Below are 16,155 nucleotides of genomic sequence, written 5' to 3'. Positions count from 1 at the left end.
GATAAATACATATTATCAGCTAAATCAGTGGATAAATACATATGATCAGCTAAATCAGTGGATAAATACATATTATCAGGGGTAGAGATGGCACCGCCTTCTCCATACATGCAGACTGCCTATGATGGCTGACACAGAGCAGTATTTGGCTATTTGCTTAGATTTTGTCTTGTTAAGTCCAGCAATTTGCAATCCTCTAACACAGTCTATGTACGTGTCCAAGGCTACCATAAATAAGTACAACCATTTTTGTGCTATAACCACCTACTGAAAGAGCATGAGTTAATAGCTGGTATTTTAAAAAATGTTCACACATACGTGCACACACACACGTGCACAAACACACAAACATGCACACTCACACATACTGTGAGCTCATAAAAAGAAGGCTGCTGACATTTGCTTCTGTTTTATCGCCATCAAGTTAGACCAGATAAAAATGCATTAGTCACCCAATCAAAACTGTGCTGAGCACATAAAAAAAGACCCGTTTGAAGCACAAATGAATTCTCCCTGCTGTTTCAATAGGAGATTCCACAGATTAAACTATGACAGGGTCTTCATTTCTGCCCCGTCTCAAAGGCATGATCTAACAAATGTGGAATGAGAGAGTGCAATAACATCACTTGCTAAATACACTTCGCAGCCAGCTGTAGCGATGGCATTGACTGGCAGAGCTGCACACGTGCTTTTGGACAAAGAGAGTTTAAGGTTGTTTACAAACTTATTTGTTGTTGTTGTTGTTGTTATCTCTATACACCAAATTGTGATCAACTGATGTGTATTCAACGTGGCGGTCAACATTAGGAGCCTTCACATGATGGCCTGGCTGCTATAGCAACTGGCCTGAGAGGACGGCGAAAGCCACTGGCAGTGCTTTAGCTGACCAGCAGGTGGGAGTGTAGAGTAATGAATGAATCCTGAAGAGTGTACTGTACACTAACAAAAATTCAAACATAAAGCACTGAGCTATTCACATACCATTTGTGTGCAAACATCTAGTAATCAGCGGACAAAAGGCGAATGTTAAGGCTGTATTATACTCACATCAGATTAAAGTCTCTTTCAATAAAATATAATATAAAAGCTCTCTTACACTTCCTCTTCCAATCAGCCCCCCCTCTCTATCTAATAATAATAATAATAATAATAATAATACATTTTATTTGTAATACACTTTACATAGGGAATCTCAAAGGCCTAACAGACAGAAGACAGAGGATCACAGCCGTCCAGCTTAAAATCAGCAGTTAATTCAAAAGAAAAAGAAAGTCATACACTCTGCTAAAAAGAAATGTTTTAAGACGTTTAAAACTGTCCCTCGCTCTAGCACACACTCCCTTACCGTGCGGACCCACTGGGGCATGGTGTGTGTGCTGGGCGATCGGTGGTGTGTGTTGATGACGACGACGGTGATGATGATGGAGGCGATGACGAAGACCATGGTGAAGAGCATGTACTTCCCGATGAGGGGCACCGCGCTGGAGGTGGATGGGATGAGCTCCACGATGACCAGCAGGAACACAGTGAGGGACAGCAGGACAGAGATGCTAAGGGTCATCTTCTCACCTGCACACACACACACAGCAGGAACACAGTGAGGGACAGCAGGACAGAGATGCTAAGGGTCATCTTCTCACCTGCACACACACACACACACACACACACACACACACACACACACACACACACACACACACACACACACACACACACACACACACACACACACACACACACACACACACACACACAGCAGGAACACGGTGAGGGACAGCAGGACAGAGATGCTAAGGGTCATCTTCTCACCTGCACACCTGCACACACACACACACACACACACACACACACACACACACACACACACAGTGAGGGACAGCAGGACAGAGATGCTAAGGGTCATCTTCTCACCTGCACACCTGCACACACACACACACACACACACACACACACACACACAGTGAGGGACAGCAGGACAGAGATGCTAAGGGTCATCTTCTCACCTGCACACACACACACACACACACACACACACACACACGGTGAGGGACAGCAGGACAGAGATGCTAAGGGTCATCTTCTCACCTGCACACACACACACACACACACACACACACACACACGGTGAGGGACAGCAGGACAGAGATGGTCAGGGTCATCTTCTCACCTGCACACACACACACACACACACACACACACACACACACACACACACACACACACACACACACACACACACACACACACACACACACACACAGCAGGAACACGGTGAGGGACAGCAGGACAGAGATGCTAAGGGTCATCTTCTCACCTGGACACCTGCACACACACACACACACACACACACACACACACACACAGTGAGGGACAGCAGGACAGAGATGCTAAGGGTCATCTTCTCACCTGCACACCTGCACACACACACACACACACACACACACACACACACACACACACACACACACAGTGAGGGACAGCAGGACAGAGATGCTAAGGGTCATCTTCTCACCTGCACACACACACACACACACACACACACACACACACACACACACACACACACACACACACACACACGGTGAGGGACAGCAGGACAGAGATGGTCAGGGTCATCTTCTCACCTGCACACACACACACACACACACATTTGTGTGTTACCTGAGTCTGTTGGCAGGTAAAACACCAGCCCTGTGAGGAAGCTGAACAGCATGCACGGGATGATGACGTTGACGATGAAGTAGAGGGGAAGTCTCAGCATCAGGAAGTGGTAGGTAATGTCCAGGTACGGCGTATCCGGGCAACAGGCGTAGTAGACCCAGTGCTTCCAGTTACGGTAGTCCTTCATCACCCACTCCCCGCTCTCCATGAAGTTACTCAGGTCAGGACGGTCACTATCCTAGAACACACACACATACACACACACATAGACACTCCATGAAGTTACTCAGGTCAGAACGGTCACTATCCTAGAACACACACACATACACACACACATACACACTCCATGAAGTTACTCAGGTCAGAACGGTCACTATCCTATAACACACACACACACACACACACACACACACACACTTCATGAAGTTACTCAGGTCAGGACGGTCACTATCCTAGAACACACACACATACACACACACATACACACTCCATGAAGTTACTCAGGTCAGGACGGTCACTATCCTAGAACACACACACATACACACACACACACACATACACACACACATACACACATACACACACATACACACACACACACACATACACACACACATACACACTCCATGAAGTTACTCAGGTCAGGACGGTCACTATCCTATAACACACACACATACACACTCCATGAAGTTACTCAGGTCAGGACGGTCACTATCCTATAACACACACACACACACACACACACATACACACTCCATGAAGTTACTCAGGTCACAACGGTCACTATTCTACACACACACACACACACTCCATGAAGTTACTCAGGTCAGGACGGTCACTATCCTATAACACACACACATACACACTCCATGAAGTTACTCAGGTCAGGACGGTCACTATCCTATAACACACACACATACACACTCCATGAAGTTACTCAGGTCAGGACGGTCACTATCCTATAACACACACATACACACTCCATGAAGTTACTCAGGTCAGGACGGTCACTATCCTATAACACACACACATACACACTCCATGAAGTTACTCAGGTCAGGACGGTCACTATCCTATAACACACACATACACACTCCATGAAGTTACTCAGGTCAGGACGGTCACTATCCTATAACACAGACACATACACACTCCATGAAGTTACTCAGGTCAGGACGGTCACTATCCTATAACACACACACATACACACTCCATGAAGTTACTCAGGTCAGGACGGTCACTATCCTATAACACACACACATACACACTCCATGAAGTTACTCAGGTCACAACGGTCACTATCCTATAACACACACACACACACACACACACACACACACACACACACACACACACACTTCATGAAGTTACTAAGGTCAGGACAGTCAATATCCTATAACACACACCACACAAACACATACACACTCTCCTTGAAGTCACTTAGGTCACCACATTCAATAGGGGAGCATGAATAAGAGTGTGTCTGTTTTGTGTGTGTGTGTGTGTGTGTGTGTGTGTGTGTGTGCGTGCATTGCATGTATGGGTGTGCATGTGGGTGTGGGCGTGTGTACAATGCAATGCATGTGGCATGTGTGTGACAAGGACAAGGCTAAGACAGACAGGGGACAGGCCTTTGTTTGGGTGTGTTTGCTTGTTTACCGGGTTGATGACCACCAGATTGCCATCGTAGGTCCAGGTGCCGAGCTTCATGCTGCAGTTCTGCAGGTCAAAGGGGAAGTAGAGGACGATGATCTCACAGTAGCTCTTAAAGATGGCCGGCGGGTTCCACGTCACCATGCCCGTGTGTTCCAACAGAACCTTAGTCTCGTGAACGATGGCGAAGTCACCGTCTGCACTGCCACACACACACAAAGATAGAGACACACACACACACAGATACATACACACACACACACACAGATACAGACACACACACACACACAGATAGAGACACACACACACACACACACAGATAGAGACACACACACACACACACACACACACAGATACATACACACACACACACACACACAGATACATACACACACACACACACACACACACACACACACACACACACACACACACACAGATACAGACACACACACACACAGATAGAGGCACAAACATGTATATCCATGCACACAGACAAACATTTATACACACATGCATAGTATGTGGCAGAACACATACAGATGTACAACATTAGTTTCCATGTGATCTAAGATATTTTCAGATTTTTTTTTTTATATTTTTGGACAGTCAGAACAGCACCTCCTAAAACATAGCCTCTGTACACACACACACTCACACACACACTCACACACACACTCACACACACACACTCACACACACTCACACACACACACTCACACGCACACACACGCACACACACGTACACACACACACACACACACACACACACTGTCACAGATACACACACACACACACTTACTTGTTGTAGAGTACCAGGTCTGGTTTCCAGATGTCAGTGGAGGGAATGCGTATTTTCTTAATGCCGCCGTAGTCATCAGGGTTCCACTGTAGATTGACATCCTTCCAGCGCTGCAAGAACCACATGCAACCACATGCTAATCTCATAGGGGCCAGCAGGTGGCAGTCTTCTGCCACATGCAACAGGGTTCAAATCCCCAAACAAGTCCCTAGTTTCCATCGAGTGCTAATCTCATAGGGGCCAGCAGGCGGCAGTCTTCTGCTCAGAAGGGCTCATGATAGTGTCACCCAGGGAGTGACTATTCAGATCAGACGTTTTTCTCATCAAGCTGGATTGTAGATAAATGAGCTATGTTTTTTTTTTCCCAATGAGGTGCTGAATCATTGAATAAGCGATAGAAGCAGGTGAATTCTACTGTCCAGGAATATCCTGAACATTTCCAGATTTGATGTTTATGTGTGTGTGTGTGTGTGTGTGTGTGTGTGTGTGTGTGTGTGTGTGTGTGTGTGGCCTTATTTGATATAGATGTAAGTGGACCTAACTCCCGTTTTCTTCATCTGTGGTCATTTCAATTCTTCACACACACACACACACACACTTTGGTTTCAGCTACTACCATTATCCTGCATGTTATTCTAACAGCAAGGAATAACAGGAAGGAAGTCCATACCTGCTTCAGCCGCACATTACTAGTGACAATCTGATTCACTTCATCCTGGGGGAAAACAGACAGAGAATTATACAACAGAGGTCAGGAAGAAGGGAAGAGAAAGGAGGAGAGAAGAATAGAGAAGAGAACAAGAGAGGCGAGGTGAGGTAAGGAGAGGAGGAGAGAAGAGAAGAGAGGAGAAGAGAAAAGTAGAATAGAAGAGAAGAGAAGAGAAGAGAAGAGAAGAGAAGAGAAGAGAAGAGCAGAGAAGAGAAGAGAAGAGAAGAGAAGAGAAGAGAAGAGAAGAGAAGAGGAGAGAAGAGAATAGAAGAGAAGAGAAGAGAAGAGAAGAGAAGAGAAGAGAAGAGAAGAGAAGAGAAGAGAAGAGAAGAGAAGAGAAGAGAAGAGAGGAGAAGAGAAGAGAAGAGAAGAGAGGAGAAGAGAAGAGAGTAGAAGAGAAGAGAGTAGAAGAGAAGAGAAGAGAAGAGAAGAGAAGAGAAGAGAAGAGAAGAGAAGAGAAGAGAAGAGAAGAGAGGAGAGGAGAGTAGAAGAGAGGAGCAGAGAAGAGAGGAGCAGAGAAGAGAGGAGCAGAGAAGAGAAGAGAAGAGAAGAGAAGAGAAGAGAAGAGAAGAGAAGAGAAGAGAAGAGAAGAGAGGAGCAGTTGAGGTCAGTCTCTCACCACACTGATGAGCTGAATGAGCTGCAGCCCCACGGTAACCACCACGGGGTCTTTGAAATGGCTGACCGGCCGGACCACCTTGTTGTAGTTGGTGAATATCTCCTTCACCAGACGCGTCTCGTCACTAGAACACAGGCCGCAGCCTGAAAACAACACAGGGGGTTTGGTGAACGAACAGTGCCTGTGTGTGTGTGTGTGTGTGTGTGTGTGTGTGTGTGTGAGTGTGTGTGTGTATGTGTGAGTGTGTGTGTGTGAAAACAATCCTCAGAATAAACAGTGCCTCCTGATGGAATTTTGCAACTGCACAAACAATGTGGCGTCATGTAAAGACACTGAAACAAACACACACGTACAGACTCAAACACGCATGCACACACAGACTCAAACTTGCATACAGACATTAACACACACAAACACACACACACACACACACACAGACTCAAACTTGCACACACACACACAGACTCAAACTTGCACACACACACACACACAAACAGTCATGTATCAGTATCTGATGAGAAGCCGCAACAGGCTGTTCTAAAAAAGCTGACCTTGCGTATTAGTGCAATCATTTGATCTGCCATCCAACTAAAAAAGTCATGTCCTGGACCAGTCACGAATACACACTGAGCCAAGAGATTTAAATAAACAAGTACACACACTCACACGTAAACAAACACACATAAATAAACATACACATACACAAACACAAACACTCATACACACTCACACACCTTGAAATAAACAAATATCCACATAATTATGCACAGTTGTCCATCCCATCATGTGAGATGTGAGATTTCAGTTCAGATAAGATACCTAGAAATTCTCACTTTTGGATCACTTGTAATGTCACTAACTGGCTGTAAAGCATGCTTTTAACAAACATGTCTTCTTCTCTAATAACGTTGCAAATTATTTTGACTTGACCTTACTGATGTTTTGAGCTCATCATTCGCAGTGAGCAGATGAAATATGGCAACGATAAGATGCTGTAGCCTAAACGATGTGCTATTTCCGGTTGGTGTTGGCTACTGGAGCTTCGGGTGTCACTGAAACCGCCCCCCCAGCGTCTCGACAGTTGTCAGATAACCCAGATTTTGCAGTGATCAATTAAAGAGGTCATTTAACAGCTTTAGGCGATGATATTGTGTGATCCATAAAAATGCAGTCAGTGTTGGGTCTGACAGAAACGCAGGTGTCAGGCTGACAGGTAGGCTATTAGCCTACTACAGACACAAACTCAACCCGCACTCGGCCCTGGTCTAGGCCTGCTTAGAAATAGCACACTCAAGGGCGCGCACATGCACCTGTCAATCAAACGGCATGCCGCAAATTCTCGAAAGAGGTTCATAAACTTTAGCCTGCGCTTTATTTGTTAGCAAACTATAAATAGACCATGTCAGTAAAAATATTAATTCATTTCGGGCAACTTTTATAGAACACGGTTGGTTTGGAGAAAACGCTTTACGTTTGGAGAACCTCAGAGAAGCCTCTGTTTTGACAGAAGAAAGAAAAATCCCAAACATATTACAACCTAGAATGGCATAAATACACCTTTTCTGTGCCCTGTTTTTCATCCATTAAAGCTGACTAACTTATCTGACAAACACAGAAGTAATTTGACCAACTCACCAGCAAATGCCAAAAGAAAAGCGCACAGGACCTGGCAGAGCATGCGGGAGCAATCCATTCCTGCGATCAAATGCATCCATTCACGAAATGCGCTTCTTCATTCAGACGTGGGCACTGCACACGCCCCAAGGAATCTTTTGCGCCCACACACTTCCCATCTGCAGCTTCAGAGCAGCCCTGTCACGTGACGCTTGGGTTCGGTAGTCGAAATGTTCATCACTGACGGTATGTACTGGGGTGGACAACTGGCGCGCGCCACAGCATGACTCAAACATTACTGCATGCATCTGTCACAGCACCTGTGCGCTTTCTGCCTGCACCCTCTCCGCCCCGACCGCAAAAGCCATGTGGATGTCTGAAATCTGACTCATCTAAAATGAAAATAAGTCCAAATACAGAGAGAGAACCCTTCAAAGTGTATTGTATTTCAAAAACATATTATCAGGCTACATTCTTAAGAAATTCACAATCCACATGGTTAAATAGATAAAATATCCAACACAAACTCAAACGCATAGCCTGATAGCCCTATTAAGCACAGAGCAGGAAAAGAAAAATACATAGGGGCCTCAAACCTAATATGCACACATCAGTGAGCTATCTAATGAGATAAGCTCCAAACTATCTTTGACTTCTGGGCCATCTGTGGTTTGGGGTGTCCCATGTCCCATACCCCTGACGAATATGATTCCTTTCTGAAATTAACTCAAGGCATAGACCTTTTAACATGATTTATACATAGTACAAGTACATACAAAATAGCAGCATGTCAGAGATAACATCTGACATCAACATGTTACAGAACCATACCAACTACACACTGCACTGGATTTGGGGCAGCCGTGGCCTACTGGTTAGAACTTCGGACTTGTAACCGGAGGGTTGCCGTTTCGAACCCCGACCAGTAGGCATGGCTGAAGTGCCCTTGAGCAAGGCACCTAACCCCTCACTAGCTGGCAGCTCACTGCGCCGGGATTAGTGTGTGCTTCACCTCGCTGTGTGTACACTGTGTCCTTCACTACTGTGTGTTACACTAATTCACGGATTGGGATATTCCCTCACGGGATCAAAAGAGCATATATACTTATACTTCATGAGTCAAAATACTCACTTTCACAATATTCACATTGCACAGCAGTGGATGAAGTCAGATGCTTCAGATTCCTTGGGATCAACATCAGTGAGGTTCTAGCTTTTCCCACCTAATAGGTGAAGTCACAAACGCAGCAACACTTATTTCTTTGGTAGTCGTGGAGGTCTCAGGTCTCAGAAGGACTGAGCTATACCAACCATCCAGGACTATACAGCCAGTGCTGCAGGACGTTGGCTAAGTAGATTTGTGTATACAAGGCTGTTGGCAAAGTGTATTTGTGTATACAAGGCTATAGTTCTGGTCCAGCTTTGCCCATAGATGCACTGCCCAGAGACGGCTGTGGTTCTGGTCCAGCTCCACGCCAGGTTTGGGATGGATGCCTTCTATCTGAGAGGGTTTTGTTATATAACGGGAGAGAATATAATACATATTTTCACAATTGAATCCATGCTGATTCAGAAACCCCTTTATGCAAGCTGTATGATCTTGTCTGAATCAGGTGAAGTGACCCATAGGATACACTACAGAGCAACAATAGTATAAGTATAGTATGTATACATATATACTCTTTTGAGGGTGAGGGAAATAGGGTCTCTGCATTTATCCTAATCTGTGAATTGGTGAAACACAAACAGCACACAATGAACACACAGTGAGGTGAAGCACACACTAACCTGGAGCAGTGAGCCGCCTGCTACAGTGGCATTCGGGGAGCAATGAGGGGTTAGGTGCCTTGCTCAGGCCACTTCAGCCGTGGATGTGGGCATGGGAGAGCAGTGCTCATCCCCGCCCACATTTTTCCTACTGGTCAGGGATCGAACCGGAACCCTTCGGTTGCAAGCCCGCAGCCCTAACCAGCAGGCCTTGGCTGCCCCCAATGCACATGACCCATGAGGTGTAGGTTACACTACAGGGCAACAATGGACATGGAGGATGCTGGTGCCTAAGCACTCAGATGTTTGATAGTGTTCAGTATGTCAGCCTGTATGCTGTGGCTGGCTTGTCTTTCATCTATTTGTTTAAATACTTATTTTTTTACTTTATTAAAGATAAGCCTAATATTTGTTAGCCTAAAATGTTCATCCAGGCAATGGAAGGAGAGGACGCTGGTGGCGGCTGCCCATTCAGGTGTTTGACAGGCCTAGAGTGTAGAGTGTGCTTGCTGCAGGAGGATGATTGAAGGTAGACACTGAAGTCCCTTTCAGACACACACTGGACATGATCCGGGAACAATGTCCGAATTATTCTACCTCGAAATCACCCGGGTCTGACACTTCCAGCACCCTAGAGATGGGTAGAGAGGGAGATCATACGACAGACATTAAAACTAATGGGGAAACTAATGAAACGTGAAAGAAAATACATAGCACATAAAACCCGGAGAGAGGGGTTCTCTTGTCACAGAGTGACACCTGCTGGTCATAAGTAGCACTTCTCAAAACTCCAAACATGACTCAGGCAGTGTCGGAGGAAACGGTGTTTGTTCTCCAGCCCACAGGACAGGAATATTCATCTCTGTACTACAATATTACATAACGCGTAACAGACTGGAAACACGTGCAGAAGCCCTACATATCAACAGGACCAGGCCTGACCATGGCTGCCAGAGAAGACTTCTTATGAAATCTTGTGTAAGGGGCACGCAGACTAATAAAACCATGACATCTGTGATCTTGCCAAGTACCAGTAAAATCAGTACACACTAGATGGCAAATACAAATCAAATGTGCACCACGGTCCAGTTCTCAATTGAGAATAGCTCTGGTGCTAACCAGGCTAATCCTAGTGGGCTTTCTGGGGGGCTGGGGTGGGAGATGTCTAGCAATTCTAACTCTGTTATTAAGGTTTACTTTATAACCAGTGTATGACCAAACTCACTCGTGTTGGAGCTTAGACATTATGAAACAATAATGTAAGGGTTCTCACCTAATTTTTCTGCGAGAATTGTCATTACTAATAAATCCTTTTAGTACATGACAAAACTTATATTTTGTAATGAATACAAAGGTGTTGTGTCAGTTGTGCAATTGCAGCCTCCATGTAGACCCAATATGTGCAGTAACCTCAACCTAACTTGTCTGCATTGCTCCAGGCTTCTCATATTTTGCTACAATTACAATTTCGCATGGCACGCAAATCTTTAGCACTTTGTATCTAGTTACTCAGCGATTTCACACCATGCTTTTATTAATCAATCCATCTGGTCACTCCAAGCAACTATGATTTTTTGCCTCACCATCAACCATGCACCATCAAGCTCACATGCATTTGGTCTGATGGTATAATCTTGACTTTCAGAGTAGATATGAATTAATACACTACACCAGAGATTAGTGTTTTAGCACCATTACTGAAATACGAGTTTTATTGTGATATACAAAAGCATCTGGAGAGGAATGCCAAGCAGCCTACTGGCAGTTCAACTACTCAAGGAACCATCACGAACCCAAACGCACAAAACACGGCAGCTTCGGATATATTTATATATAACGGCAGAATGTTCGGAGTTCAGATAAATCACCTTGTCCAAGATCAACCTTCCCTTTTTAAGGCGGTGGATGAACGCAGATACAAAAAATTAAAATGCATACTGTTTAAATAGTGAAATACATGTATTTTAATTCTGTAATTGGTTACATTTTTACAATACATGTTGGTTTTCATATTGTCAACCTTCAACAAAAACTTGGAAAATGTACAGTCATGATACCAACACAGAACGGTTTTGGTAGCCAGAGTAAAGTCGGTGGTGACGTGTCTTCTCGGCTGGCGCGGGACGAGGGAGGATGGGGGCTTTACATGGCGAACAGGATGAGGAAAGCCACCATCAGACAAAAAAGACCCATGGCCTCAGACAGGGCGAAGCCCAGGATAGCATAGGAGAACAGCTGCTGCTTCAGGGAGGGGTTCCTGAGGACCACACACACACACACACACGCGTTAGCTTCTCATTACTATCTAGCAGCAATGTCAAATCAGAGGACATCATGGTGATGCACTCCCAGCTTTGTCACTGAGAAACTTGCCCAAACTAGCGTAACGGTCCTTTTACATGCTAAACTAGCATAATGGTCCTTCTACATGCTAAACTAGACGCAGTTTGAAGACTGGTTGAGACCTCTGTTTATGCATTAGACAAGTAAACATATTCTGGACCTTTTACCCATGCACAGCTCTGAGGCCAGGTTGTTGTGGATGCATTAAGCCCGCTCCGAGACTTAAACCTTTTTATTCAATGGAAATCTCTATTGAAGTTCTCCTAGACCAGGCCAGGTATTAATCAATGCACTGGGAAGGTGCCCTTGGTGTGAGTGGACATAAGCAAATCACAAAAGGGTTTGACAGAAAACAGCTTGCTTCTTGATGAGGGCATCAAAGTGACGCACCTCTGAATTGTGTCAAACCTTCACTTTCAAACAGCCACCAAGTTTCAGTGATTTTATTGCATTTTTTGCTTCATTCCCTTATCAATTTGATGAAATATTTTTTAACTTCCACATCAAATTTGTTGGACAAAGCTGTGTAACTTGTTCTTTTCTACAGGCTTACTTTTACTTTTATGGCACTGCATGAGCTAACTCACTCAAGACACAAGTTTCAATCATTCCTGACAAGGAAGCATCACCAAGTGACTTACAGAACAGTCCAGAAATATGTGCAACTTCACCATGAAACCCATAATCCTGGTACTGTTGGAACACAGTCCTTCAACATGAGCACTGAGACTATAGAGTTAATAGTACGTCTTTTTAACAGCAATACTTTACATACTGCACTTATCCACACCTCTCTATAGACTGATGAGGTCTGATCAGGACAGTCAACAGATGGATGATTTATTCCTTTCAAATTTCCTCCTGCACATGCTGTGATCCTATAATTGCCATGACCTCTACAACGGTGTCATTCACACCACATAACAATCTCAGGAGATAAAACTAAAGAATGAATATTTGTTTGAATATTACAATTAAGCTTTGGCTTTAAAGTCTGGATTTGCAGGGATCTTCCCCTCAGTAGGGGCTTAAACAGAGCCCAGGTGCAAAGTCCAGGGGGGTGTTCCAAGTACGAGGTTTAGTGACAAACCTGGGTTAGTTAACTCAGGGTAGGTGGTAAACCTCCTAATAGAAGAGCTGTATGGCTTCATTCTCCTAACAAAACAATACCATAGGGCTCTTGTTGTAGGAGGTTTACCACTTACTCCAAGTTAAGTTACCCAGGTTTATCACTAAACCATGTACTTGGAACACCCCCCAGGTGAAGACTGGGCTCTAGGTGTCCATGCTCACCTGGCGTAACCAATGATGAGGCTGCCGAACACAGTGCCGATTCCAGCTCCGGATCCAGCCACTCCCACGGTGGCAGCTCCGGCACCAATGAACTTGGCGGCGGTGTCGATGTCTCGACTCACGGAGCTAGTCTGGAAGCCCCGCAGTGCGACCTGGGACATGGGGCTCTGTGGAACAAGGGCTGAGCTAGCCTGGGGAGGGGGATGGCAAAACATACACTAAATAAACACAACTTCACAAATTGCTTTTTAAGACACAGTGATGGGCCAACCGTCACTTAACCTCCACTTGAGGGATGGAAGGTTAGGAGGCATAAAGCTGCTAGGCCTCTTAATACACACACAAAGCAATTTAACTGTAGTAGCAGATGTGGTCTAGACTGCAGTACATTTCCAATAACAGGGGGGATATTGAGTGCAGAGATAAAATAGGACTGCAAAATCAATCAGGCAAGAGAGCCCCTACCAATGCCAAAACCAATGTACAGTCCTGCTCACCTCTCCTGTTCTTGCATCTGGCCTGGAGATCACGGAGGCAGAGAGAGGTCTGTATAGGGCCCTTGATCCAGCACGGACCTAGGATTACACAGACAAATCAGTGAGCAGACAATGACAAGGCGCATGAAGGACAAGTTGGGATTAAAACTCCCAAAGGCACTTGGCACCATGCAAATTTAACACAAGTAATGCAGGGAAAATATAAAAGTTAAACGAGAACTTCTGACACAACAGGTCAGTACAAGACGTACTGTACCCTATCTAGTTGAATGCACGCTGGTAAAGGTGGGCGGACCTGATGCAAGTTAGCTGCTACCAGTTAGCCATACAACTAACGTTAGCTAACATTAGTCAGCCGATGGAGTACAAGACATTTTGAACTCCATACCTGAGGTATCGTCAAAAAAATGGTTAAAGTGGCCAATAACAAACTGACGTCAGAAAAAACTGTTTCGTATGAGGAACTCAGCTAGTTAGCCCCTTGGCAAAGACCATTGAATGTCCTAGCTTGACATACGGAGGACACCCGTAGCCAAGTTCATTCACAAAGCAGTATTTCCACTAACGACCATTAAAATAAGAATGAAGGAGAAGCACCCCTAAAAATCAATCCATTGACGTCTCCAAGCCTTAGCAGATGTACTACAATACACTGGTGTTCCTTCTGGGTTTTTAAATGACCTTGAATAGTCAGACACTATCACCTAGCTAGCAGTTAACGTTAGCCAACTGTCAGAGGACCTCTTGTCGGGCAAAAGACTTTCATCGGTCATATTGCCTCCAGCAAAAAAAGCACTTGGAACACTTAATACGGCACCTACGTATTCATGCAGCGGCGCCTGAAATGCTAGGCTGTACTTGACAATTTAGTGTGCAACGACAGTAACGTTGCTTTACACCGAGATGTAACAAAATGAAAGCCTACAGGCCCTGTTAGACGGCTAACGTAAGCGAACATTGGCAAGCTAGCAAGCTGGTTAGCTGAGACGTTGCATTTCAGATATGGCTTGTTAGCTAGCGTTAGCTAAGTGGCTCCGGCTTGCTAGCGATACCAAGACAATTTAAGAAACAAGTGAAAATGACTCACCATTGCAGGCGTAGAGACGAACTTTGCACAGGCATACATTTTTGTTGGTTTCGTTGATTGTTAGAATCAACCTAGCGGGATAACCTGGGTTTGTCTCTGGAAAGAACGGACAGTTAAGGTCAATGGAATATAAACGTTAAAATAATGACTTTCTGCACTCAATAATTAGTGCACAACACGAAAGACCGCAGGAAACATGTAAACTGCTGAATGTCAGAACGTTTTAACATTTCCTATTAAACAGATGAAAGAAGATTATATTATTCTTTCCCCGGGCTCTCCATTTCACTCCCCTTCACTTACCGGCTGCAGAGGTCGAACCGCTGAGGAACTGCTACGCATGCGTGAACTCTTATTTAAGAGGAGACGCCGCACAAATCCCGGATGACGGCATCAACGCAAGTGAAGGTCATTCCTGTGGAAGTTTATTTAAAGTGGACGGCGTCCACTACTCCTAACTTTAATACTTTACTTAGCCAAAGGTTAATGTGCTTGTATTACTGCATGGCATTTTTGAAAAAGGTAACAGACAACAGATAGACATTCTTATGCTTGTAAATATATTAAGAATGTGAATTAATATAGTCATTGTTTGGTTTAATGTGACAATTTTTGCCAGCAATCTGAGCTATGATAGCCTACAGAATACCGATTGTACATTTGTCCAATAGATATGTATTTTATGACATGTAAGTGAAAACCTGTAGGGGGAGCTGGCAATACACGTTTGTGCAAACATAAATTATGGAAACAAATGGCCTATATCATTATGTAAGGCCTACTGAACTCTGTAAGGCATAGTGCACTGTGAAGTCGTAAGGTCAGCGTTTGGTATTCCCTACAAAGCTCACCAGCAAAGTGCACCAAAACTCTCAAACATTCTTTCACATAAACATATTGGTATTTGAGGGCGTTTTTGGGAGGTAACCTGGTACACCATGCTGTTGGAGGTGCAACCAAACGCTGCATTGCCATTGAGATCACATAGTTTGCTCAAAGGTTCTAAAAGTATTTTGTTGTGTTTAGTTGTATAATGAAAGCATAGGTTTTTTATAGCTATCCATGTTTGTTCACTTCTGGCTCATTGGCTATCAATTTGGTAACTATAAC

The 16,155-nt window shown here is 44.5% G+C and overlaps 2 protein-coding genes across 2 annotated transcripts in view; both read right to left on the bottom strand.

Annotated features, from left to right (window-relative positions):
- Positions 1-6,591, bottom strand: part of chrna1 (cholinergic receptor, nicotinic, alpha 1 (muscle)) — a gene marked incomplete at its 5' end in the record, with an annotated part of 8,676 nt that extends 2,085 nt beyond the window's left edge. Inside the window, 6 exons of the mRNA XM_076303777.1 lie at positions 1,346-1,569; positions 2,662-2,899; positions 4,321-4,516; positions 5,117-5,226; positions 5,787-5,831; positions 6,445-6,591. Coding sequence (XP_076159892.1) covers positions 1,346-1,569; positions 2,662-2,899; positions 4,321-4,516; positions 5,117-5,226; positions 5,787-5,831; positions 6,445-6,591 — 960 coding nt within the window. The remainder of the gene's footprint in view (positions 1-1,345; positions 1,570-2,661; positions 2,900-4,320; positions 4,517-5,116; positions 5,227-5,786; positions 5,832-6,444) is intronic.
- Positions 6,592-11,765: 5,174 nt separating this feature from the next.
- Positions 11,766-15,430, bottom strand: atp5mc3b (ATP synthase membrane subunit c locus 3b). Its single transcript, XM_076302818.1, has 5 exons — positions 15,349-15,430; positions 15,046-15,141; positions 13,959-14,036; positions 13,462-13,652; positions 11,766-12,082 (listed from the first exon to the last, which is right to left on the bottom strand). The coding sequence occupies exons 2-5, from the start codon at positions 15,082-15,084 to the stop codon at positions 11,968-11,970; spliced, it is 423 nt and encodes a 140-aa protein (XP_076158933.1). The 5' UTR covers positions 15,085-15,141; positions 15,349-15,430; the 3' UTR covers positions 11,766-11,967.
- Positions 15,431-16,155: the final 725 nt, after the last annotated feature.

The sequence above is a fragment of the Alosa pseudoharengus genome, unplaced genomic scaffold, assembly GCF_046254945.1.
Source record: "Alosa pseudoharengus isolate Yale_2024_CS ecotype anadromous, Long Island Sound unplaced genomic scaffold, YU_APseudo_1.1 YU_APseudo_1.1_scf_24, whole genome shotgun sequence".
NCBI classification, from domain to species: Eukaryota; Metazoa; Chordata; class Actinopteri; order Clupeiformes; family Clupeidae; genus Alosa; species Alosa pseudoharengus.
This window is presented reverse-complemented; position numbering and strand designations above follow the sequence as displayed.

Bases quoted from the DNA above. Each gene is read 5' to 3' on its own strand.
- atp5mc3b (XM_076302818.1), bottom strand. From the start codon at position 15,084: ATGTATGCCTGTGCAAAGTTCGTCTCTACGCCTGCAATG. The intron at 14,037-15,045 runs GTGAGTCATTTT...GTGTAATCCTAG, and splicing joins TCGTCTCTACGCCTGCAATG to GTCCGTGCTGGATCAAGGGC. The intron at 13,653-13,958 runs GTGAGCAGGACT...CCCCCTCCCCAG, and splicing joins CAGATGCAAGAACAGGAGAG to GCTAGCTCAGCCCTTGTTCC.